Here is a 26,231-nt window from a genome sequence, read left to right as displayed (position 1 = left end):
CATCATTTCAAATAATAATTCTATTTTAGTTATAAACTTGCTTATATACCACCTTTTTCGTTGAATAACAATCGATGCGGAGGCATTCCAGCTGGGTCGAGTGAGTTCAAAAATTCCCTTGGAAAATGGATTGCCTCATCAGCATCTTCGACGGTATCGATTAACTTACAATAAACTTAAATTAGACTGAAAATACATTATCAATAGCCTAAGCTCATTATTGATAGTTAAAATTATTGCTTGCTATGTCTTCTCGTTTTACTTTTATGTAAACAATATCAATATCATCCTTAAGGTTGAACATCAGTCTTTATGAATTAATTAACAATTTGGAGATAAGGGGACTATCTCCACATTTTCCTCAAGTTTTGAATCACTTCCAATGCAGTAAAACAAACAGTAAAAAAATTCGGTTTTGAGGAGTCAGCTCTGACCTATGAACTTAATATCAGGGAGTATTTGAATATTTTTCATCTTGAATTTGAAAATAGCTTTGACAACGGGTGCCGTCATTTTCTGAACATAGTTCTCTTTCTTGAAATATTGACAATAATTAACTATTTTACTTAGTTTTACACAGCTTGACAGAAAGCAGAAATCGCGGAATTGATTTCAAAATAACGTTTCAGCATTACATCCGAGCCTTCTTCTGTATTCTAGTAACCTTCCCAGAAAATGTAATCCGCCATGTACGATTTAAAAATTTGCACCGGACATGAATATTTGGATTCTGGACGTCATCTTGATATCGAAAATATACATATTGCAGAGCATATATTCGTTTTTCACAAAATTTTGAAATCGGAAGTCACCATATTGAATTTAAAAAATGTCGTTGGACTTTTATTTCTGGTTTCTAAAGGTTATCCTGGTTCCGGAAATACCAATGTTTGGAGGTTTGTAAATGTTTTTTATAATAAATTATAGTTTTATCTTTATGCTTTCGGTTTTACTCAAACGGCTGAAACACGTCCGTTATCGCTGACGATCTGAATCGAAGAGATCGACCTTATTTATTTTACTGCTCAGCAAACCTTGCGAACCTTATATGTTAATTATGTATATGTTTACATAACAAGGGTTTGGGCATTAGGCCCATTTGACATTTGAACCAATTTACAATCTATCTTCTACCTTTGAATTTCAGAACTCAAGTTAAATTTAATATCACTTGAAATATATAAAATTTCCATCAAATCTTTTCTTCACAGCCCTGGTAGATCTTCTCAATCCTTCATTAATGTTACTTCGAGTGGAGCCATTTGAAACTCCTGCACTTTGCGATTCGATTCGATTGAAATACTCGTGGGTGTACTTCACTTCTGTTTGGCGGTAGCGTTTCCATGCCGGGTGAAAATCCATGAAACGGCTCTTCGTCCTCGGAATCCTCATGTCGCCTTTTCGTGCCTCGACTGAGTGTTCGCGCCGTATGGTCCACCATCTGAAACGCCACATTGCGCCTGTGTTCAGACTTCTTTGGGAGTTTAATCTGCCCCTTGTGGGCCGAGACCAAGACTGATCCGATCGAGATCTGGAAAACATTCGTATAAATTCTTTTAATAAACTTGGCCTCAACCCATTTTTGTGTTTCATTTAGTTTAGGATTTCTGTAGTAAACCTTGTCCCCTGCAACTAATTTCAAGAAAGGATCCATGAGAGCTTTTTCGTATTGAGTGTAATTATCTTTGGTATCAGTTGTTGAGGGTACCAACATTTTTTTATAATGTTTGTGGGGGTTTGTTAGATCTAACAAGGTTTTTGGTTTATAATTGAATATCCTCTCCGAAGGAAAATCACCCCCTTCAGTTAGACAGCTATTGCGGTAATTAAATAGGAAATAGTCTAATCTATCTTGAAGAGCCAAGCTCCTCATTTCCGGATCAAGCAAAAACTTTTTTAGAATTTCTTTAGTCACACGTACTAATCGTTCTGCTTGACCATTACTCTGCGGATATTAAGGCGGGCTTTTCATAACATTTACTCCTTGCCTTTCTAGAAAATGAATAAAATATTGTGAATTAAATGGTGGTCCGTTATCAGTAACTACCACATCCGGCAGACCGAAACGACTGAAGATGTTTTGGAATTCTTTAATTATTTTCTCAGCTTCTGTACCATACTTCATCCAAATCACTTCCAGCCATTTCGAATAACTGTCAACTATCAATAAAAAAATATTCTTTTCAAAATAGAAAAAATCAGCGTGAATTCTACTGAATGGCCTGGTTGTTCGAACCCAAGGGTACGTAATATTTTTACCTGGAACTATAGCCATTTTTGCACAAACGTCACAACTTTTTATATATTATCTATATCCGCATTTATTCCGAACCAGTATACATATCTTCTTGCTAGTTGTTTCATTTTTATAACTCCAGCGTGATTAGCATGGAGAAGTTTTAAAGTTTTGTTTTGTAGAGAAGATGGCATTACAACTCTTTCTTGAAAAATTAAACAACCTTCCATAACTTCCAACTCTTGATGTTGCGAGTAAATATTTCTTAGAGACTTTTCTATTATCTCTGGCCAGCCATGAACCGTGAAATACATTATTTGCTGTAAATATGCATCCATCTTAGTTTCTCTAGCTATTATAGAGAAATTAAGAGGAAGCTCAGAGGAAAAATTCAAACAATTTACATAATTCGGCTCAATAGCTTTTGGAACCTCAACTTCCAGCGGAAACCTGGAATAGAAATCAGCGTTGCCCATTTTCCGCGACGGTCTATACAAGATCTCAAAGTCGTAAATGGACAACTCCATTATGTATCGCTGGAGTCTAGTCACAAAAATAGAATTACGTCCCGATTTTCCGAAAATTCCTAATAAAGGCTTATGATCAGTGAAAATCGTGAATTTCTGGCCATATAGAAATTTATGGAATTTTTTTATAGTTGATACAATTGCCAATGCTTCCAGGTGGAGAATAGGATATGATTTTTGCGCCGAATTTAATGAGAAACTAGTGAAAGAAATAGGTCTCTCTATTCCGTCAATTAAATGCGCTATTACACCTCCCAGACCGTATGAACATGCATCTGTACACACAATAATAGGTTTTTTAGGGTCATAAAATGTTAAAATATTAGCTTTGAGTAACTGAACTTTACAGTTTCTGAAAGCTTCGTTACACGCAGGACTCCATACAAACTTAACTTCTTTAGTTAATAATCTGTATAAGGGATTCAAAATTAATGACAAATTTGGTAGAAATTTCCCATAGTAGTTTATCATGCCCAAGAACGCCTTCAATTGAGTTATATTTTGTGGCACTTTAGCATGTTGTATGGTTGCCACTTTATCTGGATTTGGTTTAAGTCCATTACCTGAAATGATGTGCCCTAAATAAAGCAATTCGTTAACGAAAAATTTACATTTTTCAAAGTTAACTCTTATGTTAGCTTTTTGTAATCTTTCCAAGACTAGAAAAAGCTTATTTTCACAATCCTCAAAATCCTCTCCAGCAATCAACACATCGTCTAAATAACAGTAGACAGAGTCAAGTCCCTTCAAAATTGTATCCATAATTTGCTGAAAAATAGCAGCACTTGAAGAAGCGCCTTGAGGAAGTCTGTTGTAACTGAAAAGTCCTCTCGTAGTATTTATCACGACAAATTTGCGTGATCTTTCAGATAAATTTAACTGCGTATAAGCATTGGACAAATCCAAAGAACAGAAAATTTTACAACCTGCCAATGAAGCGAATAAATCCTGTGCTGTAGGCAACGGGTATGAATTTGGTATTAAAACTTTGTTAATTGAAAATTAACAGTCAATAACAAGCCTAATATTATTATTTTTTTTTTTCATTACAACTACAACAGAAGATGCCCACAAACTAGTTTTGATGGGTGTTATAATGTTATTTTTTTCAAGATCAATTAAATAATTATTTACTTTGCCTTTCAAACGATACGGCATCTCATATGCCTTCTTGAAGATAGGAACATCTTCACGAAGCACTAGATCAGCTTCAAAGCCAACAATGGGAGAAGGGATGTTTTTGTCAAAAATTTTTTTATGTTTCAATTTGATTTCGCTTATGGTTTTTTCTGCTTAAGTCTGTGGCAGAACTGAATTTATCGAAAAAATATTGGAGAAACGCTGCCTCCAACCATCACAAAAAATATCAAGCCAATCTCTTCCCATCAAGGGAACAAACCGATGTTCGCTGTTGAGCACAATGAACTCTACTAGAGCCTGCTTGTCATTAATTATAACTCGCACCAAAATACTTCCTAAAATTTCTAGGGTAGATCCGTTTACTACCACAAGTTTGCGTTTACTTGTCTTAGGTAAAATGTGTGCTAAAAATTGCCCGTAATCATGCTTACTTATTACAGACACAGATGATCCACTATCCACCTCCATATTCATCATTTTCCCTTCAATATTAGCCTCTAGGAAACAAGGTTCGCTAAACTTTTTCGTTGATCGAATCATTAGACAAGGGTAATCACCTGAGGAATCGCTGTCGCTGTTATAATCGTTCTGCAACCGTTTGAAATAATCCGGAACATTATCAGAGCTAGGTACATCCTCAACAAACTTTACAGAACTTCTCTGCTGATTTTTGAAGCGATAACAATTTTTTGGATGTGATCTTTTCGCTTACAAAAATTGCAAACGAAATTAGCATATCTTCCTCTACTAGAGTTTCTGCGTCCCCTCTGCCTTCTATCGAAATCTCTACCATACCTCTGATTGCTTCTGTCTCTACTCCTGGATCTATTACGGTATCTGACATTGCTATATCGTACATTTTGCCTAGAATCTCTGTTACCCAATCTTTGTCTAACCGAATTCACATTTCCATTGTATTCTGAATTTAGAGCACTACTACTAGACATCACTAGTTCCTTGTTTTTTATCTTTTTCTCCGCTTCGCGTAAAGTCAATTCGTCAATTTCTAACAACTTAGCTTGCAAATTTTTATCGTGCACACCAAAAATCAACTGGTCTCTAATCGCAGACTCACGAAACTCGCCGAAGTCGCATTGCTCCGCCAAAAGTTTAACAGCTCACCCGATTCAGCTGGACCTTGCTTCCTAGAACGAAACCTATGCCTCAGCACCGTATCCGACTCTACTTTATCGTACCGCTCTTTGAGTTTTTTTGTAATCGTATCGTAAGAAAGCGTTTTCAAATCTGTACCTGGATAAAGCAATTTCAATTCCTCAAACACATGCATGCCAGAAAAACTCATAAATATGTCTTTCTTTTTGCCAGTTTCAATATTATTACACGAGAAAAAATAATCTAAGCGCTCCACATAATTGGAGAAAGACGTGCCAATGACGTAGGGGTCAATGCTGCCCATTAGCGCCATGCCTGCACCGGATCGCAATAGTAATATATAATATGTCAGAGAAAATAAAACAAAAAAAAATATCACGTACCTTCACAACCAATGCCATTGATCATAACCGTTTAAAACGCCAGCTATTATTGCTAAATCCCTTTATTGTCAGTGCGATCTTCTCTTGAATTTTTTGCCAAGCCAAATCGATTCTTTTATCGATGCTTCGTTTTGCGAAAAAACAGAATCCAATAAAATCGTTGAAAACCGAAAGTTCCGTTATAGTCCAGATGTATCCTGCTATCCCCTAAATTGCATGCCAAAATTTAGCCGATGCATATAAGCGTCACTTTTGACCGGCTGTATAATGCAAAAGAAAAGACAAAAGAACAATTACTACAATGCTCTAATTATGTAGTACAATGCATCAATCGCAATTACTACAATGCTTCAATTATGCTATTCTCTACTTTTTTGTTGAAAAAAAAAACAATAGCGCTCCACTTTTGCATAAAAACTTTCCAGGGGGCTCTTGTGGCTGTCAAACTCCATACATTTTCCATCTGCCACTCATTGATTCTGGTACCAGCGTTTCTGGTACCCACTTTTTGGTTGGTTTGCCCTAAAACAAGTGAAAAAGAGTAAACGTCCCATTTTTTCGGTAGACTTATTCTCGAGTAAATGTCGTTTTAGATGGAAAAAACAAGAGCTCAACATTTGTTTTCAGTAAAATGTGCACTTTCAATGAATAAGATAAGTTTTGTAAGTATTTAAAATGAAATATCACCGCCGTGATGAATATATGATTGGTAGGCAAAATGTTGACGTTCATAGGCCCCTGAAACTTTCTTTATCTTGCGCACTTACCGATCAAAATTAAGCTCCCGTGAAGAATCTGCTTCCTGGAGAACTCCGCCCAACGCCCGTACACCATCGTGTAGCAAATAATCGCAGTACAGCAACAGCAACCAATATCACACGCGAAACTTAAACTTTTTTTCACCTGGTCGCCACTAATAAATTTTAGTTTTATCTTTATGCTTTCGGTTTTACTCAAACGGCTGAAACACGTCCGTTATCGCTGACGATCTGAATCGAAGAGGTCGAACTTATTTATTTTACTGCTCAGCAAACCTTGCGAACCTTATATGTTAATTATGTATATGTTTACATAACAAGGGTTTGGGCATTAGGCCCACTTGACATTTGAACCAAAGTACACTCTACTTTGTGAATACTTAAATTTAGATCGTATATTACATTTAACAGTTGTATATAGTTTCCCAGAAACCAAAAGTCGCCATTTTTGTTTAAGAAAAACATCGGACATCATATTCCGGTCCTTAGACATCAACTTCTGGCCATGACCGACCGAGGGCATGAAAGTTATCGTACCTTTTCAAAAAGTTCCCATAGGGCACTAAAAGACCTGACTTTCTTTTAAATTAAGACCGCTTCATGTTCCGGTCTCTGGAAATCAATTTCCGGTCTCCAGACATGACCAAAGGCCTAAAAACTATCGTATTCATTCAGAAAGTTCCTATAATGCATGAAAAAACTCTTATTTGATCGATGCTCTTAACCAAATTTCAATTCGGTAAAAGTTGAGCTTCAGCAACTTTTCCAAACATATTTTTTATCCAAAATGCTAAATTGGACTCTACGTTATTAAATTATGCAAGAAATATGTCAAGAAATCTTTCCAAAAACGGATCAAAGTAGGTTGGATGTTTTGAAACACTTCTCTAGAAACATTTGCACGAAAGCCGATTTTCAAAAAGGCCAATATTTGGAAATATATGATCGATTTTCGTATGACGACGTCATTCCGATTCCGAAAATACCCGTATTGCCAAGTATATAATTCAATTATTAATTTTCCCAGATTCCCATAAACCGAAAGTCGGCAACCCAAGTTTCAAAGTATCGTCAGACACCGATAACCGGTTCTTAAGAGTCATTTTTGCTCCAAAAGTACCAACATTGGGGGGTTTGTGAGCGTTTTCCACAGTTTTAAATGGCTTCTCAGAAACCGGAAGTCGCCATCTTGGATTGAAAATGGCATCGAACATCATGTTTCGGTCTCTGGACATCAACTTCCGGCCTCCAAATATGACCAAGAACCCGAAAATGATCAAATTTCAATGAAAGGTTTTTATTATGTATGAAAATTTATTACTTTTGACCCCCTCCTTCTTTAAGGGCAACCCCTCCCCCTATCCAATATTTCTTTGACCACTTCCTTTGTACAAAAAACACGTATGCCATGTTTGGTTGAAATCGGTTCAGGCCTTCGAGAGTTATGCTGGAACATACCTACATACATACATACATACAAAACTTTTTTTTATATAAATAGATAGATAAAAGATTTATTGAAAAAAATTGACTGTATTAGGATGAAAGGTATTCATCAATGTTAAAGAGTATATTTTTTCTTTTAAAATAAAGTGCTGCAAATAAATAATCAAAATATAGAGCCCGTTAGATTAATCATGAGCTAACTGATCGTGCTGAAAGTTTAACGGAAGCTAAATAATTTGATTGTGTGATAGTTTGCAACACTGAAGCAGGAATTCTGGCATTTTGACAATCCTCACAACTTCAGTCGGGGCTGGCCTGACTTCAGTCACATCAACCAAGAAACATTTTACCTCCTTTGGCACTCATCGAAGCTTACCATCTGCTATTATCCGGAAACCCACAGAGTGAGCGGCTTTGCTCGATGCTGTCATGTTTGCAAACCGGAAGCCGCAGTATCGAAACTTTCTTGTATCGTCTTTGCAACAAATAGAAAACAAACTCCGATATTTTATCACTGTTTTTTCACGTTTCAAGTTGAAGTTTCCTGAAAATAATATATATATATATATATATATATATATATATATATATATATTATATATATATATATATATATATATATATATATATATATATATATATATATATATATATATATATATATATATATATATATATATATATATATATATATATATATATATATATATATATATATATATATATATATATATATATATATATATATATATTATATATATATATATATATATATATATATATATATATATATATATATATATATATATATATATATATATATATATATAATATATATATATATATATTATATATATATTAATATATATATATATATATATATATATATATATATATATATATATATATATATATATATATATATATATATATATATATATATATATATATATATATATATTTATATATATATTATATATTGTACACATGCAAAATGTGCCAAAAACAATATCGATAACGAATTCTCTCAACTAATCTAGTTGATCGGACCGCTATTAGCCCCAAGGCTAAGCGTGCGATATTGTTATATATATATATATATATATATATATATATATATATATATATATATATATATATAAATATATATATATATATATATATATATATATATATATATATATATATATGTATATATATATTGTATATAAATATATATATATATATATATATATATATATATATATATATATATATATATATATATATATATATATATATATATATATATATATATATATATATATATAATATATATATATATATATATATATATATATATATATATATATATATATATATATAAATATTTCGATCGTTCGTAACTTCATTCGCATATATTCGGCACTTGGTCGAATGTAGCTTCGGCCTTTGGTGATAATTTTGCAAATCCGACCTCAATATAAAAATGAGAGAGTAAAGAAAAAATTGGAACTGGTTACCTTACTTACCAGTCAGCTCCAGACCGAAGTGTCCCTTGCTGTTCGAAGAACTCGTCTCCATTCAAGTCGGTCCATGGCTGCAGCTCGCCAGCCATGTCGTCTGCGGAGGCCCCGCAGGTCGTCTTCCACTTGATCGAGCCACCTTGCTCGCTGCCCGCTTCGTCGCCTTGTTCCAGTCGGGTTGTTATCAAGAACCATTTTCACCGAGTTGTCGTCCGACATCCTAACGAAATGCCCAGCACACCGTAGTCTCCCGATTTTCGCCGTTTGAACGATGAGTGGTTCTCCCAGCAGCTGATGCAACTCGTGGTTCATTCGCCTCTGCCATGATCCATCTTCCATCTGCACTCCACCACAGATGGTACGCACACCTTCCGTTCGAAAACCCCAAGGGCACGTTGGTCCTCCACGAGCATAGTCCAGGTTTCGTGGCCGTAGAGGACTACCGATCTGATCAGTGTTTTGTAGATGGTTAACTTCGTGCGGCGGCGGATTTTATTCTAGCGGAGCGTCCTCCGGAGTCCAAAGTAGGCACGATTTCCTGCCATAAGGCGTCGACGAATTTCTCTGCTAATGTCGTTGTCAGCAGTCACCAGTGAGCCCAGGTACACGAACTCGTCTATCACCACGATTTCATCACCGCTAATATGAATTCGTGGCGGGAGGTTAACACTGTCTTCTCTGGAACCTCTTCCTCTCATGTACTTGGTCTTCGAAGCGTTTATGGCCAGTCCAATTCGTCCGGCTTCAGCCTTCAGTCTGATGTACGTCTCCGTCATCTTTTCAGAGTTCGTGCTACAATATCAATGTCATCGGCGAAGCCAAAGAGCTGAACAGACCTTCTAAAAAACGTGCCACGCGTGTCGATATCAGCCCTACGTATCACCCCTTCCAAAGCGATGTTGAATAGCAAGCACGATAATCCATCACCTTGCCGTAACCCTCTTCGAGATTCGAAGGGGCTCGAGAGTGTCCCTGAAACTCGAACTACGCACATCACCCGATCCATCGTCGACTTGACCAACCGTGTCAGTTTATCCGGAAAGCCGTAATCGTGCATAATCTGCCATAGCTGGTCTCGAACGATTGTGTCGTATGCCGATTTGAAATCGATGAACAAGTGATGTGTGGCTACGTTATACTCAGGGCACTCCTGTAGGACCTGCCGTACCGTGAATATTTGGTCCGTGGTGGCGCGGGCACCCATAAATCCCGCTTGGTATTGCCCCACGAATTCCCTTGCAAATGGTGATAGTCGACGGCACAGAATTTGAGAGAGTACCTTGTAGGCGGCGTTCAGCAATTTGGAACTGGTACAAATACGTAATTTGCATTGATGGATGTGTTTGCAAGGGAGATCACGCAACCGACAGGTTAAATAAATTTATCACAGTCCGGACGACATTTATATCAACATTGATGAAAAACAGCATGTCTGTAGTTGTTTGGTGCATGAATTCTTATACAGTGCGAGAAATTCCTATAAGCGCACATATATATTTTGGTTGTTAGGTCAACTGGATACATATTTTCAAAATGTTTTCATGGAATTTAAATGAGCTTTGAAAATCAAGTTTATCTTACTAGGAAGAGTTCCAATCCTATTCTCAACAGTTACTTGAAATAAAAAAAACATATTTTTAAAGTAGAACTTCTTATAAGCGCACATTAGATTTATTGTCAAAGAACGATTTTTACAAAAAAGTAACAGCATTTAATATTTGGTTGGTTTACCATTTTTTAGGATAGTTTCATAGATACGGTTTGGCATCGAGTCAATCAAATTATCCAACATTTCTTGTGGAATTTTATTCCACTCGTCCCTTACACACCTCTCCAACTCACGAACCGTTCCGAACTGCCGCCCACCACTGTAGACTCGCCTTACCAGGATTCCCCAGAGGTTTTCAATGGGATTGAGGTCCGGGCTACGAGCTGGCCAGTCCATAACCCGAATGTTTCTTTCGAAAAACCATGACAATGATTTTTTACTCACGTGAATGGCTGCATTATCCTGCTGGAAGATGAAGTTTTCGTTCATGATATCTTCCGTAAAAGGCACCAAAACACTGTCCAGGAGCTCTAAATAACTGTCGGAGTTCATCCTTGTCGAAATAGTGGCGATAGGAGTCTTCCCTTTTCTTGAAAACGCAGCCCACATCATGAGACTTCCACCTCCAAAGTTCCTACTCAACTTCACTTGGGGATTTTTTCGTAGATCATGCCAATAATACGCACAGCAGTCGGGACCATCAAGATTGAACTTTTTCTCGTCGGAAAAAATCACTTCATTCCACTCTGCCTTCCAATCCATGTGCTGCTTAGCGAAATCCAATCTTGCCTTTATGTGCCTTGGGGTGAGGTTTGGTTTCTTTGCCTTCTTCGTGCAAACCAGATGTCCAGATCCTCGCAAAATTTGAGAAACACGTCTTTTCGTTATTGGAAGGTCCAGTTCCTGCTTTTTTTCTGGAGCATTGAGCTTTCCAGTCTCCCCAAGCTGAATGATTCGGTTCCGGTCGCGGTTTGAAATTTTGGAGTTACCCTTGTTTTTCTTTCTGATGCCATATTTTTGGCCTTTTTTGAGGAAATTTCTGATCACTGTTTCCCCTCTATTGATCCTCTTTGCTATCTCTCTGTTGCTTAAGCCGACATTCTTCAATTCAGTAATTAATCTTTGCTCAGTTTCGTCCAAGAACTTACCTAGCAATGGGCAAGATCGATCCGATTTTTGCAAAATCGATCTTTTTAGGTCGATTCATCGATTTTTTGAATCGATTTCTTTGCGCGCGATCTTCTACTGAATCGATCCTTTGGATGGCAAGATCGTTTTTTTTTCGCCTAAAATATAAATGTGTGCAAAACGGAGTCAAGACAATAGTGATTGCATTTATTGTTGCTAACGTAATCTGCAGCCGAATTCCGAGAACACTGTTTTTTGAAGAGAAGAAAATTTCTTTATTGATAGTATACAAAATTTTTTCTTATCTCCAAAGAAGTGTGTGCTCGGAACTCGGACACTGATCTGAAAAAGGTGTAAATTTTTTACCGGGATGACCATAGTTTAAAAATGGACTAAAGTTCAGTAGACATGAAACCGAGAAAAACGCATTTCAAATGTTTTTGTTGGTTCAAACAATTGTCAACGTCCATGACAACTTTTTTCATGAGTATGTCACCACCCCCACAAGGTTCCAGAATATCCAGCTTTCCACGAACGGTAATGGCACGCTGCCCATTTTGACGTTTCCTGTAGGTCAGGGAAGCTGGATAACCTTGTCGTCGAGTTGAAAAAGAACAATCCGCAGCCAAATTAAGTCCCTCCAGTATTTTTAACGCAGAAACCATTTTTTTGCCTTTTTAAACGCGAAATCAATAGACAAACCCGTATGAAATTTGGCTAATACGCATGCGTTGTGAAATATATCAAGGATTAGGGGTGGGTGAAACGGCTCTTTTGCAAGAGCGGTTCTGAACTGACTCATGGTTAACAATGATTCACGAGCGTTGACAGTTCGTGTTGTCTCGGTAAACTTCGGGTTCGCGCGAACCAAACAGTTCTGCTGCGCCCAAAGAACCGTGGTTCTTTTTCGTGAGCCGTTCGTTCTTTCGCTCTTTTCTAAGAACCGGTTCATATGAACGGCTCGTGAGCCGTTCGCCCATCCCTAGCAAGGATGAAAAGAACGACGAGACAAGTTTGCACCTCGAACTGAATATAAATTGCCGACCACAAGACCGCCTCGAAAGTTTGACATATATGTATTGTATACAATCATTACTAACTGATTGGTGTATATTGGGGTGGCAATGGACTTTGACAGTTTAATTTAGAAGTAGTGTTCAATGTTTAGCCCTCACGAACAGTTAGCAAAATTTCGATTTTTCGGATAACACCCGACTTCGACGTTTTATACATTTCTAATTACCCGTTCACATGATGTAATATTGCTCATCTTGATTTCAAATCCCATACTCCAAACTTTCCGTGAAAACTAGATGTATGTATGTTTCAAGATACGCGATATCACGTGATATCTGCTATAGCGTGAAAAAGGCATAAGACATTTGGCACAAAAAAAACTATTACAAACTGTGCTTTTCTTCAGAGGTCGAGAAAGTGAAATTTAGACCAAATACTCCTGAATTCCGATTGAGCTGAAATTTTGCATTGCATTGGATATTGAATTTACCGTTTTGGATATTAGCCAACATTATTTCACATTTGCTACCTCAAACTATTTTTCAACTATGAGTAGCGGGGTACTCGTTAACTCATATATTGCAAAAGTTGAATTAAATGTTCGTGTATATGCCGTGCTGCATTCTGTTCAGCATGGTGTTGCGCTCGCCATTTTGTTAATTTGAGTTTGTGCTGCGGATGTTCCGATTTTTTTATTAATTGGGTTGTTCAGCTATATCAGTTTTTTCTATCATCTGAAAGATCTGAATTTTCTAAGTAAAACGTGATTTAAAAAAAATTCTATCATTGTCCTTCGCTTTTTAAATCACGATTTGAACTAGCTAAACAACCCAATTATACAGGTTTGGATTGCTCTTAGTGCATCCTAAACAATAGACCATTTCACGAACTGATTGGTGTCACGGATCCTGCTGATGTTGATGATGCTTCCACGTGCATTATGACAGCGGTTCCAAACTTTCTGTCGAAATTTCGTTCATGAATCAAGTTCACAAACGTCTCGTGAAATGGTCTATGGGATGAGCGACAACGAAAACTCTTAGTAGAAAAAAAACCGCCAAAAGAGTACACGCGGTAAAAGAAGATGGCAATAAACTAAAAAAGCCGTATCGTTAGTAGATGTTGTGAACGAAAACTCGTTGAACATGATTGATAAACCAGAAAACATGATTGATAAACCAGAACAAAACAAAATCTCCACAAATATAGCCAAAAAAGGTCGTAAAAAGCTTATACCAAACAAAAATCGATTTTTTGTTAAATCGATTTTTCGGGCTCGATTTTTTTATGAATCGATTTTATTAATTTTGATTAATCGATGCAGGAGAATCGATTTTTTTTCGAAGATCGCCCATTGCTCCTTTCGGCATCTTGAAGCACGATTCGATTGCGTCACTTCACCGCGTGGCTAATTGTGGTTTAGTCGTTCCTACCTACAACCGCATCAGGGTGTTATGACAGGTTGCCAAGATATTTACATACTGGTGGGAATTTTTTTTGAAATGCCAGTTGCGCTTATAACATTTTCGCTCCATAATTTTTAAAATGTTTCTGCAAGAAAATATGTTGACGCCAGTGGTGATTAAACCAACATAGTAAGTACACATTTAGTCATTAGAAAACCACAACGTTAAAACGGTTTGGTTTTATCTACTAGATTTATAAAAATTTCAGAAAACCTTGGTGCGCTTATAGGATTTTCCTCCACTGTATTAGATCAGCGGTCGACGCTTGTAGAAAGCACATCAAATAATTCCAATAATGAATTTCATGAAAGTACTCCGAAAGAGTTCTTCATTTTTTAATTAAATATAGAACAGTGCTGTATTGAAGGGGAAGATGTTTTTTTATTGAAAGTATACTCGAACATTGTTTTCGATGCATCGTACTACTACATACAGGTATATTGTTTGTTAAAAGTTAATACCAATTTATATACACCATAGTTGGTTTTTCCTTTTTGCTAATTGTTGACAGTTATATAAACAATGGATAAAAAACGGTTTGTAATAGAACCTATTATTTTCTTCACAGATCTAGAGAAGGAAAAGCCCATTAAAATCGTCTACGTGCCATCACATCTGTATCATATGCTTTTCGAACTATTTAAGAACGCCATGCGGGCTGTCATGGAGTACCATGGTGCTGAAGATGACATCCCTTCCATTAAGGTTACTATTGTGAAGGGTAAAGAAGATATTTGCGTAAAAATGTCGGATCGCGGTGGTGGTATTCCTAGATCTCACGTCGATCAACTTTTCAAGTATATGTACAGTACTGCTCCGCAACCTCCAAAATCTAAGTCAGATCTACCGCTAGTTCCACTAGCCGGTGAGTTTTGTTGCGCCCCAATGACACAATACCTTTTTCATCTGTGTATATAATTTTTTTTGCTCTCAGGTTATGGCTACGGTTTGCCAATTTCACGGCTCTATGCACGTTACTTTCACGGAGACCTAGTCTTATTTTCATGCGAAGGTTACGGATCTGATGCAGTGATATATTTAAAGGTAAAACAAACATCAAACGCAATAACAGTCAAACATGTTTTGAATTATTTGTAGGCACTGTCAGATGAAGCAAACGAGTTGTTGCCTATCTTCAACAAAACAAGCTCTCGTTTTTATAAGGCCACAGTACCTACTGGTGATTGGTCTAATCAGGTAAAACCAAAGAAAGTGAAACCAATTGTTATTTGACGTGGAGTAAACTTTGTGGCTGTTAATTCATAATAATGACGCCATACTTTAATCATCAACAACACCTTGACAAAGTTTGTGTTTAAACTTTAATATTTTGTGCTTTAATAATGATAAAATGTTGTATATGTTTACAGTTTCCGTTTTACATATATTTTCTTCACTTAGTTTTGTACCACATGTTCATGCAGGAAAATATACGAAATTTTATATCTTATCGACTCACTTTAAGTTTGGATCCTGTGCTCGAATACCTTACATCAGTCATCTTACTCATTAGATAGATTCTTACAATCACTTTGGGTGAGGAGGCTGTTGCGTAGTCAATGCTTTTATCATCCAGATGATTGAAAATCACGAAATGATTTTTTTACAAGAAAAAGTGAGGTGAAGTGATTGTAGAAGTTTAGCTATTTTTCTACATTTCCGGACCGCAATGTACAGCTTGCTTGTGCATACAAATGAAGTAGTCATTTAGAAAAAAAACGACACTAACTTATTGCCCAGATTTTAAAAATTAGTATGTGATGGTTCCAAGTCCAAAGTTTGCTAATATTTTTGCTATAGTCGTGTCAATATAAATATTCGCGTCGTCGGCATAGTGGTAGTTGGTAAAGTCTTTGCCAGTAATGCTGGTGCCTTCGATTCGAATTTCATGGCCGAGTTGGGTGTGTGTGAACTCTCATATAGGCCAACCCAGTAGGCTAAATCCTAATCGACGCGACGTAACGCCGAATCACGCATTCCATATCCATACGAAGTGAATGATAATTCGTTGAAACGTGTATGTGCAAGGAGTAGTTACACATAATTGATTGATTCTTTGATTATTGCAATGCTCAATTTTACCTTTTTTTAACAGTTATTTTCCAATATTTTATCATTATGGTACTAATCAGTAATCGAAATTTTTCATTTTATACAAATAAAGTTGCGATTTCTCTATTTAACCTACAGTATAATACCTGTTTTAAACAAACAAAAACTTCACGTATTTCGAGATGATTCCTAATGTTGTTTGATTGGTAAAATAGCTGCATATAACAATGAACGTTTCTGTCTTGATTCACACCAGTAATATGTGATATGAGTGAAGGCTATTGATGCATTAGTTAATGAATAATAGATACTGGTTTAAATAAGTAGAACTGTTCAAACATACCCTTATCTACATTAAAGCTCTATTGAAAAAAATAATTTGTTAAAAAAAAAAAAGTTTTGACGTGGTATTGGGACATATCACAGAGATTTCAAAACCACCAGAGATAGGAACCTATTGAAATATGCTTTTAATTTACGTAAGAACACTTGGAAGCAACTCATATTATTCATTCAGATTATTTGCTGTCTTTTTCTATTTTTCACTTTTCATTGAAATTGTTACGTAACAAAAGACATTTCTTCATGATCATTCTCTTATCCTTAGTACACTTCTAATTACTTAAAACAACACGATTGTCATACAGTTTTTACGCTTGAAAAGAGGATTGTAGGTTGCTTGATTTTAAAGTATGCTAAGGTATCATTTTGATAATAATGTATAAGTCGGATAAATATGTTACCGAAAAACCGTTACTATAATACATGAAAGCAGAATAGATATTCTTGATATTCAATGTTATGAAACAGTTGATGAGTTTCGATCAGTAAATTCCTTCTTATCATTATAAGTCATTTGGAAGATGTGGAAACACGCGCAAACTTACACGCGGGCATGCCCAAGCATAGCCCATGTTTGTGTGTTTTAAATTATGCCATCGAGTCTACTTCATTACTCTCAGGGACCATCCATTAATTATGTCACGCAAAATTTGGAAAAAATTAACTCCCCCCCTCCCCCTTGTCTCAAACTGCCACAACTTTTTTTGGACATATAGAAAACCGAGGCATTAACTGCAGCATCATTGCTGATTTTTGAAAGATCATTTATATTTAGTTCCTCTTTTTTAATCAATTCGCAATCCAAATCTTCTCTACATGTTACAATAGCCAAGCTTTCTCATTAACGTTTTATCACAATTTTTGTAGGATTGAGAGAGACTAAAAAATTAATGAAATCGCGCTGTCATTCATAAACAAACATGCACAGAATTAACGAACTTTATGCTTTTTTACGAAAAAAAATTGACATTTATTTTATCTTGAGCACATCTTAAGCAAGAAGCACATCTTAAGTAGAATCGTAGGATCGTAGAACTATAAATTAATGATGCAAATATCATAAAAAGTTTTGAGTTGTATTCTTTGGTTAGGTATGTGACTTTTTTAGTTTTTGAGTTGCAATGTGATGTCACACTCAAGCCAACCCCCGCTCCCCCATATGTCACAAAATGTCACAATAATCGAAACCACTTCCCCTCTCCTAAACGCGTGACATCAATCATGGATGGTCCCTCACTGCCAATTTTAAACGGAAGTGTTCTTAAAATCGCGAGCACCTGTTTCATCGAAAGCCATGCGTTCTTGTGTCTTATCCATTCTATCCATTTACACTAAATAAACTGGTGCGAATGATAAAATGAAAATATTGCGTTGATTTTCTAGTCCAGCCGCAAGATAGAAAAACGTGACAGCTAGTACTTCGGAATAACCAGCACACAATTCCGAAACCAAAGCACTCGGTTTTAAGCTATCAAAGCTCTCGTGCAATGATCTATTGCCGCGAAATATAAAATACACGCGGTTGTGTTTGTGAGCAAAAGTGCCTTTCGTGGTTTATAGGGTGGTGTTGTTACAATACCTTCTTGTACTCAGATTTTTATTAATTTTTTCTCATTGTTGAATGAATGATAAATCTACAGACAAGGCTGTAAATTATCACTCACGCTCATTTTTTTTCGCTAACCGATAGCTCATTTAAAAAGCATATTTGTCAAGAACTTCGTATGACGAACTTGAAGTCCTCAAGTAGTACTACAACATTGTTGAAGAGAGTATTGCTCGTACTCAAACACCGGAGCCGTGAGAGCACATTTAACAAAATTATCGCTATCATGATAATTATCGCGATAATTTGCAAGAATGTGCTCTCACAGCTCCGGTGTTTGAGTACGAGTAATACTTTCTTCGACAATGTTGTAGAACTACTTGAGGAATTCAAGTTAGGCTGACCAGACGTACCGTTTTGAACGGGACAGGCCCCTTTTTTCGAATATTTTTAACCGTCCCGTCTTTTTGCCATTTTGTGCCGTTTTCGGAACTCCATGAAAAATTGTTAAATAAAGTTTTGCATCGAAATTTTCCTAAATGGAAAATAAGTTTCCAAGCAGCCAGGATTGTTTGAATATTACTGAGTACACTACTGATTACTGAGCATCGCACCACTGGAAAGGACATCTATTGTGAACTGACGAAAAAGTCGCGATTGAAGCTTGAGACCATGATAATTGTTAGTCAAAATCTCGACATTCATGTGACATCCAAAATGAGCGCGAGTGATAATTTACATCCCTGTCTACAGATTAAACGATCAAAACTACACATATAAGTGTAACAACCTGCAATCCTCCATATTGTTGTTTTAATCCATTTAACATCGTCAAAGCACCTAGAAGAACGCTATAAAGCGAATTTTTTGCAAATGTTGCTTACGTTCATATCTTAAATTCTGTGTTTAATATTCATAAATTTGTTCGTTTAGCATTGCTTTCGGTTTCAAGGCAACCAAAATATTTTATGATCATGATTCTTATTCTTATAATTTGTATTTTTCAGAACCAGAAATACTATTCTCCAACCAAAATTTAGTAATTATATTGACACAAAAGAGCTTATCAATTCGTTATTTATCGTGCTGTGAAACTTCTATTTTGCTAGTTGCTTGTGTTGTGTATATATAGCGTGCCATGATTTGAATAAAAGAATTTCTCTGTTTCCATTGCGTTTTCTTTTAGTTATAAGTTATTATTAATCCAATTCGAGAGAAAAAATTACAAGTGTTGTTTCTGAGACATAAATATGAATGCTAAAAAAACTCTAATATTATTTCTTTCTTATTATTTGGACCATTTGCTTTGATTATTGTTAAAGAAATATTTAAATTTGGATTTATATAGGAGATAGGAAGTGAGTTTTCTGCACAGTTCACGAATGTCTCTGGAGTCCCGCAGGGTAGCAACCTAGGACCGCTACTCTTCATGATATTCATCAATGACATTTCTTTGTTACTTCCGGAAGGTTGCCGTAAATTGTACGCCGATGATGTAAAACTCTTTAAAGTCGTGAGAAATTATGCGGACTGCGTTGAGCTCCAGCAAGTGGTGAATATTTTCAGCCTATGGTGCTCTAGAAACCTTCTTTCTGTAAGCGTTCAGAAATGTAGTGTCATCTCCTTCTATCGGACAAGGAAGCCAATCTTATTTGATTATACTATGTCCGGTCAGCCTCTATCTAGAGTGACACAAATCCGAGACCTAGGAGTTATTTTGGATACTGCGCTATCTTTCAAACTGCACTACAACGAGATCATCGCTAAAGCTAATCGACAACTCGGATTCATGTTTAAGATAGCCAACGAGTTTCGTGATCCGTTTTGTCTCAGATCGCTGCATTTCTCTCTAGTGCGGTCTATCTTAGAATTCTGCTCCGTTTTATGGTGTCCATTCCACAACTCCTGGATTGCCAGAATTGAATCCGTACAACGTGAATTTGTACGATATGCGCTGAGATTCCTCCCTTGGCGCAATTCCTCAAATCTGCCAGCCTCACTGATCGCTGTCGGCTTTTAGGAATGCAAACTCTTGAGCAGAGACGATTCGAGGCGCAAGCTGTATTCATTGGTAAAGTTCTTTCAAATGAAATCGACGCCCCGGAAATCCTCGGCCACCTGGATATATATGCCCCTGAACGATCTCTCAGACCAAGATCCCTGTTGAACCTGCCTCAACGCAACGCACAATATGGTCAATTCGACCCAATACGCTTTATGTCGGCCAGCTTTAACACAGTAGCAGATGCGTTCGATTTTAATATAACTGGCACAGCTTTTAAAAATAGAATTCGCGTTAGGTAACCTTTTGTGATAGTTAATTGACATTAGTATTAAGTTTTTCATTAAGACACACACTCTGTCAGATGAATTTTAATAAATTATAATAATTATAAAATTATAAAAAAATTGGATTTAGATGGATCAGGGATTTCCAGATCTTTTGTTCAGCGGAGCCCTTTTTCAAACCAAAACATTTGGCAGAGCACCTGAATTTTTGAATCAATGAAAAAATAATTCATTCCAAAAACTCTAAAAATTGTTTACCGTAATATTTGAAATTAGTATTATCTTTGCCGGGGAGCACTGCAATGCTTCGTGGAGCACGATCTGAGGACCCCTGAGTTGGTTTAGATACTGCACCTTGATGTCAAACGACGCTGTAAGAGAATGAAATTTGAGAGATTGTTTTATGTTTAATAAATAAAGTAGGTTGGTATACACGAATTTGTGTTTTATCAAAAATATATCAAAAAGCATGGCAACTCAGGATCGATTCCATACAAATGACAGGCGTCAAATCAAACACCGGATTCCATCTAATAAGGTTGAAGCTTGCCAGTACGTTCGGTTCGGCATTGCCAGCACACAAACTAGCATGCGTCAGTTCCACCTTTATTCAAAAGACTGCGCTACCAAAACTGTCGCTCGATTTCAGGCAGATTTTTCAGTCCTCTTGGTATGATGTTGTTGGTTTCATTCACGAAGCTATCACAAACTTGTTTGCTGAATCACAGCATTTTTTTTTTCAAAAGTTTACTGTAATTCAGTTCTACAATTTACTGAATTTTGTTCAGTAATTTTATTTTTGTTGTAAACCAGTATTTCATTGATAAATTTACTGAAACTCAGTAAACCCAGATTCAGTGATTCGCGAAAATACAGCAAAACTATTTGCTGGACAGAAAACAGTAAATGAATGTTTGCTGGAATCCTGCGAAAGAATTGATATGTCAAAATATTTTACAGCAAATTGTCATTGCTGACAGTCGGTAAGTTGCATTTTGTTTTATTGAACATGCAGCAAACGATTTGTCACTTTTATGCAATTGAGCATTACTGAATAATCAGCAAATTTCATTTTGCTGAACTGATTGCTGGAAATACAGCACACCAAAAATCATCAATATTTTGCTGGTTTCCAGCAACAAAAATTTGGTCGAAAATCCTCTTCAAAGTTCAGCAAAATGCTTTGCTGAAAGCATATCAGCAAACCATTTTTTTGCTGATTCACAGCATTTTTTACGAAATGTTGCTGTTATTCAATTCCAAAGTTTACTGAATTTCATTCTACCAGATTTTCTCAGGATAAAAACGGGACAAGTGGGTTCAAAAAGTGGGACACATGATAAGATTGATTTTTGGAAACTTTTACTAACAAAAGCATGCAAACAATTATTCGTTGCTCTGATGAACCTTTTTTTTGTATGCCTGAAGGGCATTGGGACAAAAAAAGCCACTGCGATCATCATATTAATTATCTTTTGTGGCAGCCCTAATGAACCTACCGGATCATGTACGATACTCAACGTTTGATGAATTTCGCGTAGAAGAGTGTGATTTTTTGCAATAGGTTCTTAAAATTTGTTACTTGCATGATCGAGATTTTGACTAATAATTATCATGGTCTCATCTTCAATCGCGACTTTTTCGTTAGTTCACGATAGGGGATTTCCTTTCCAGTGGTGCGGTACTGCCAGGAAGGCAAAAAATGTACTCAGTAAAATTAAAAAATCCTGGCTGATTGGAAACTTATTTTCCATTAAAGAACATTAAGAATTTTTCAAGGAAACGGTACAAAATAGCAAAGAGACGGGACGGTTAAAAATAGTTGAAAAAACGGTACTGTCTCGTTCTAAACGGTACGTCTGGTCAGCCTATTCATCCAGTAATTTTATTTTTTGAACCAGTATTGACTTGATTGATTTACTGAAAACCAGTAATCGATTCAATGATTCACGAAAATACAGCAAAAGTATTTGCTGAATACAAAACAGTGAATGAATGTTTGCTGTAAATCAGCGAGCAAATCGATGTGTCAAAAAATTTCACATCAAGCTGTCATTAGTAAAACGCGCCAAACCACTGTGAATCTGTGAATAAGCGATCATGGCTAAGTTCCTGATAGCTGATATTGGACCATAGCAAAGTTATTGTTGGGCTAGATGAACTCAGAAGTTGATATGATGAACATACATTTCTAGGTCAACAGTAATTTGATTATGATCCTGTGGGTGGGTAAAAGGTGGTGCCTGAGGGGAACATCCCTAGTAACTGTAGGAATTATAAAAGGAAATTAAAAAATGGATTTCAGCAAATAAGAATGTTCACTATTGTGCCAGTGTACAACCATGTAACAGCGTGGATCATTCTGGAAATGAATTACGAGAAAACACATACAACGGTATGGTGGCCAAAAGTGAGAGAAAGAGAGCTTCCATAGCAAAATATTCTTTCGACCGCTCGCGTCCGTGAGTGCTGGTGAGAGAACACGAATGAGTTCGTCCAGTTACTGCTCTGCTGAGAGCGGTACTCTGCGATTTGGTAGAAGGAGGAAAGGAAAAGACGAATCAGATTTTAGACAGATGTTTGAAAGATTAGTTCGCGTTAAAAGTTCCATAAATTAAAATTTAAAAAAACAAATGGAGATTCCCGACAGTAACAATATTGGTTTTATCAAAGTTTTATAGTGGCTAATACAGCCAGAGCAGCGCTATAAAACCAGTTTTGTTACTTGGGATGGTTCCCTTACTCTAACTGTTTAACCAGCAGAATAAACTTTGCTTTGCTTTCATTGCTGATTATTCAGTAAATAAATTACAGTTTGCTGAAGTTACAGTTGAGTGTTGTCCGTTGAATGAAACTTTGCTTTGCTGGATGAACGCAAAAATTTATTTCGCTGGATGAATTGCTGGTCTTACAGCTCGGCTGTTCTCATAAAAAATCTAATAAAAATTGAATCGAAAAAGTAGAGTTGAAGTTACAGTTGTTTCAAGTACACTGGGGTCTTTTTTACGCGGTTGATTGTACCGCGTTTAAAAGATCAGATAAGATTTACTTATACTAAACTTATTTGATACCGCGTACAAATAATCTTCCAAATCGCGGAGAAATGATCCGCGTTATTGTAACAATCTCGCGTATAAAAAACCTAAATTAATCCACCTAGCGGTCAGACCCAGCCTTTCTCATTCAAACTTATTATTTGTTAGAATAGATTTACACGATTTAAGAGAAAAAATACTCCTTGAAAATTTCTGCTGGTTTCAGCACAACTATACCATTATTAAATACTATACCATTATTAAATTAAAATTAAAAACCTAACATTCACACACATATGAGCATACATTAAAACATACATATGCAAATATAATGAAATCAATATGTTTCAAATACATCACGCAAAAATCCAGATGACTACTTCTAGTTACCGGAGTACATCCTAAAATGGCTAAATTTTGCCTAATCCGGGTATTTCGATGGCGAAGATGCCGACTTCATCCATTATGAGTATTGCGGAAGCGGTACACCCAAAGGCCAGAAATCAACTTAGGACGCCATTTTAAATTTCTAGATACTTAGTAGCTTCCGATTTCTGGAAAACAACCTTAAAGGGACTAACATTACCAATGTTTTTCAGGAACATTATCCCGGGCTCGAAAGCCGGGAGTAAACTCCATATTTCACTTTGAAACCCGATTTTGCAGCTTTCGGTTTCTGGAAAACATCTACACACGTACACACCCACACACAAACATATACACCAATACATGCACACATGCAGAAAATGCTCGTTTCGTCGAACTGAGTCGAGTAGTATATGACATTCGACCATTTGGATCACTTTACTACCTTTTAATTAGCCAGTGATCGTTAGGAGAAAGTCAATATGTTTACTTTCATTATGTGATTTCACATTTTTATGAACAACGGACAAAGTTACAATCCGAATACAATGAAATTCAATTGCAACCTATGGGGCAACTAGACCTTTCATTTGACACTAATTTTGTGAAAATCGGTTCAGCCATCTCTGAGGAAAATGAAGGAGTTTAAACAACCTCAGGATAACTTTTCTTTACATAACTTTTGAACCATATGTTTAATCACAACGAAATTTAAAAGTTAAGGGGTTTGGAGACAGCCCGATCATTTGAAACCAGTTTTATTGAAATCGGTTATGTGGTTTCTGAGATAATGATGTTTCGTGATTTTTTCATTTTGATACATAACCTCTAAACCAAAAATCCGATTACAATGAAATTCAATAGCAATCTATGGCGTAACTAGACCTTTCATTTGCAATTAATTTTATGAAAATCGGTCCAGCCATCTCTGAGAAAAGTGAGTGAGAAAAAAAAGTTGCACATACACACACACACATACATACAGAAAATGCTCAGTTCGTCGAAAGGGGTCGAGTGGTATATGACATTCGGCCATTGGGACCACTTTTATACCTTTGATTTCTCCAGTGATTGCTATACCTTTCTAGGAGAAAGGCAAAAACGCATAAAAATAACCCGCGTAGAAAAAGACACTGCGATTTGAAGAATTCTTTGGCATGGTAAAACCACAGACTAACAGACATAACACTTTGAACAATTTTTTATAAAATCACCGTTCGGATGATTCCACACGCAAAAGTCCAAGCTTTAATCATCCAATGTGTCCTTTCAATTCGCACAGAATTTGCTCTGTCTTCGCACAACCAATGCGTGATACGCATAACGCAAAAGTTGTACAAGGAATACATTGACAGAGATCAAAATCAGAATATTTATTATATACACAATTATTTATTATTATACACAAAAATCGCAATGTCTCGGTAAACTTCGGCTTCGGGCGAACGATCAGTTTCGAAGCGCCCAAAAAACCGTTCTTTACTTTCACGAGCCGGTGCGTATCAACGGCTCGTGCATCCCTAAAAATCGTCAGCAACCGAAACAGCCAATAGCGAGCCTTGTTGCCGCGGAAGTTATTGACGCTGGTGCCAGTAACGCAGAACCGAATGCATGTGAATGAAACCAGAGTCATAATTAAATGCAAAATGTTTTGGACTAATCTCATGTTTTTGTTTATTGTTAATGATTGAATGATGTTTTCAAATTACCTGATTCATGAAAGTGAATCGATCAGACAATAATTTCTCCAATGGCGTCAGTACCCAACTTATCAATATTGATTGCTGGTTGCACTGTTTTAACTATGCCAACCTTCTGAACATCGGCTGATGCATTATAAGTGTAGTGGTTTGGAGCTGCGCAATACATTCAAAATACGCTAGAGCATCATATGCGTTATGCCCAACGCACATGCGTTGTACTGGTTCCAATTTTAATCAGTAAATGCGCTAATTTCGCTCAGAAATGATCTGGTTACGCACACTCCAACTTTTGCGTGCAGTACTTTACGTTAATAACACTAGCACCATCTGCTGCCGTGTTCGCGCTGCGTTATGTATTTCGACATCAGCGCTAGTGTTCGTGCATGTGTCAAATTGGGAACCACATGACAGCGCCCCAGACGGAGTTGTCTCGCAACGATTGTTTTCAATTGGACATTTCAAATGATCATTTTTTTTTGTGGCGATGGAACTAGGTTCCAGTTTTATGTCTGTTATACCCCTTTCACACTACACCGCATATCACTTGATGCTATCGTGCTATCGAGGCCATATCACAATCCATATCACCTGATATCCCATACAATCGAGGTGTCTTCGGATATCATTTCG

At 36.5% G+C, this 26,231-nt stretch overlaps 1 protein-coding gene and 1 long non-coding RNA gene across 9 annotated transcripts in view; one reads left to right on the top strand and one right to left on the bottom strand.

The window, feature by feature from the left end:
- The window catches only part of LOC129726985 (pyruvate dehydrogenase (acetyl-transferring) kinase, mitochondrial), a 124,097-nt gene that overhangs the window by 78,128 nt on the left and 19,738 nt on the right, over positions 1–26,231 (top strand). For 5 of the 8 annotated variants that reach the window (XM_055684316.1, XM_055684315.1, XM_055684313.1 and 2 more), the window contains 3 exons: positions 14,837–15,133; positions 15,203–15,312; positions 15,367–15,465. In XM_055684316.1, the coding sequence (XP_055540291.1) occupies positions 14,837–15,133; positions 15,203–15,312; positions 15,367–15,465 (506 nt within the window). Of the gene's footprint in view, positions 1–14,836; positions 15,134–15,202; positions 15,313–15,366; positions 15,576–15,638; positions 15,873–19,215; positions 19,375–26,231 lie in introns of those variants that run through there. The other 3 variants (XR_008728444.1, XR_008728443.1, XM_055684317.1) reach the window with 3 other exon arrangements.
- LOC129726995 (uncharacterized) lies at positions 648–7,856 on the bottom strand. Its single transcript, XR_008728452.1, has 3 exons — positions 6,167–7,856; positions 5,400–5,659; positions 648–1,531 (listed from the first exon to the last, which is right to left on the bottom strand). It is a non-coding gene; the product is annotated as an uncharacterized LOC129726995 (long non-coding RNA).

The sequence above is a fragment of the Wyeomyia smithii genome, chromosome 3 (genome assembly GCF_029784165.1).
Source record: "Wyeomyia smithii strain HCP4-BCI-WySm-NY-G18 chromosome 3, ASM2978416v1, whole genome shotgun sequence".
NCBI lineage: Eukaryota > Metazoa > Arthropoda > Insecta > Diptera > Culicidae > Wyeomyia > Wyeomyia smithii.
This window is presented reverse-complemented; position numbering and strand designations above follow the sequence as displayed.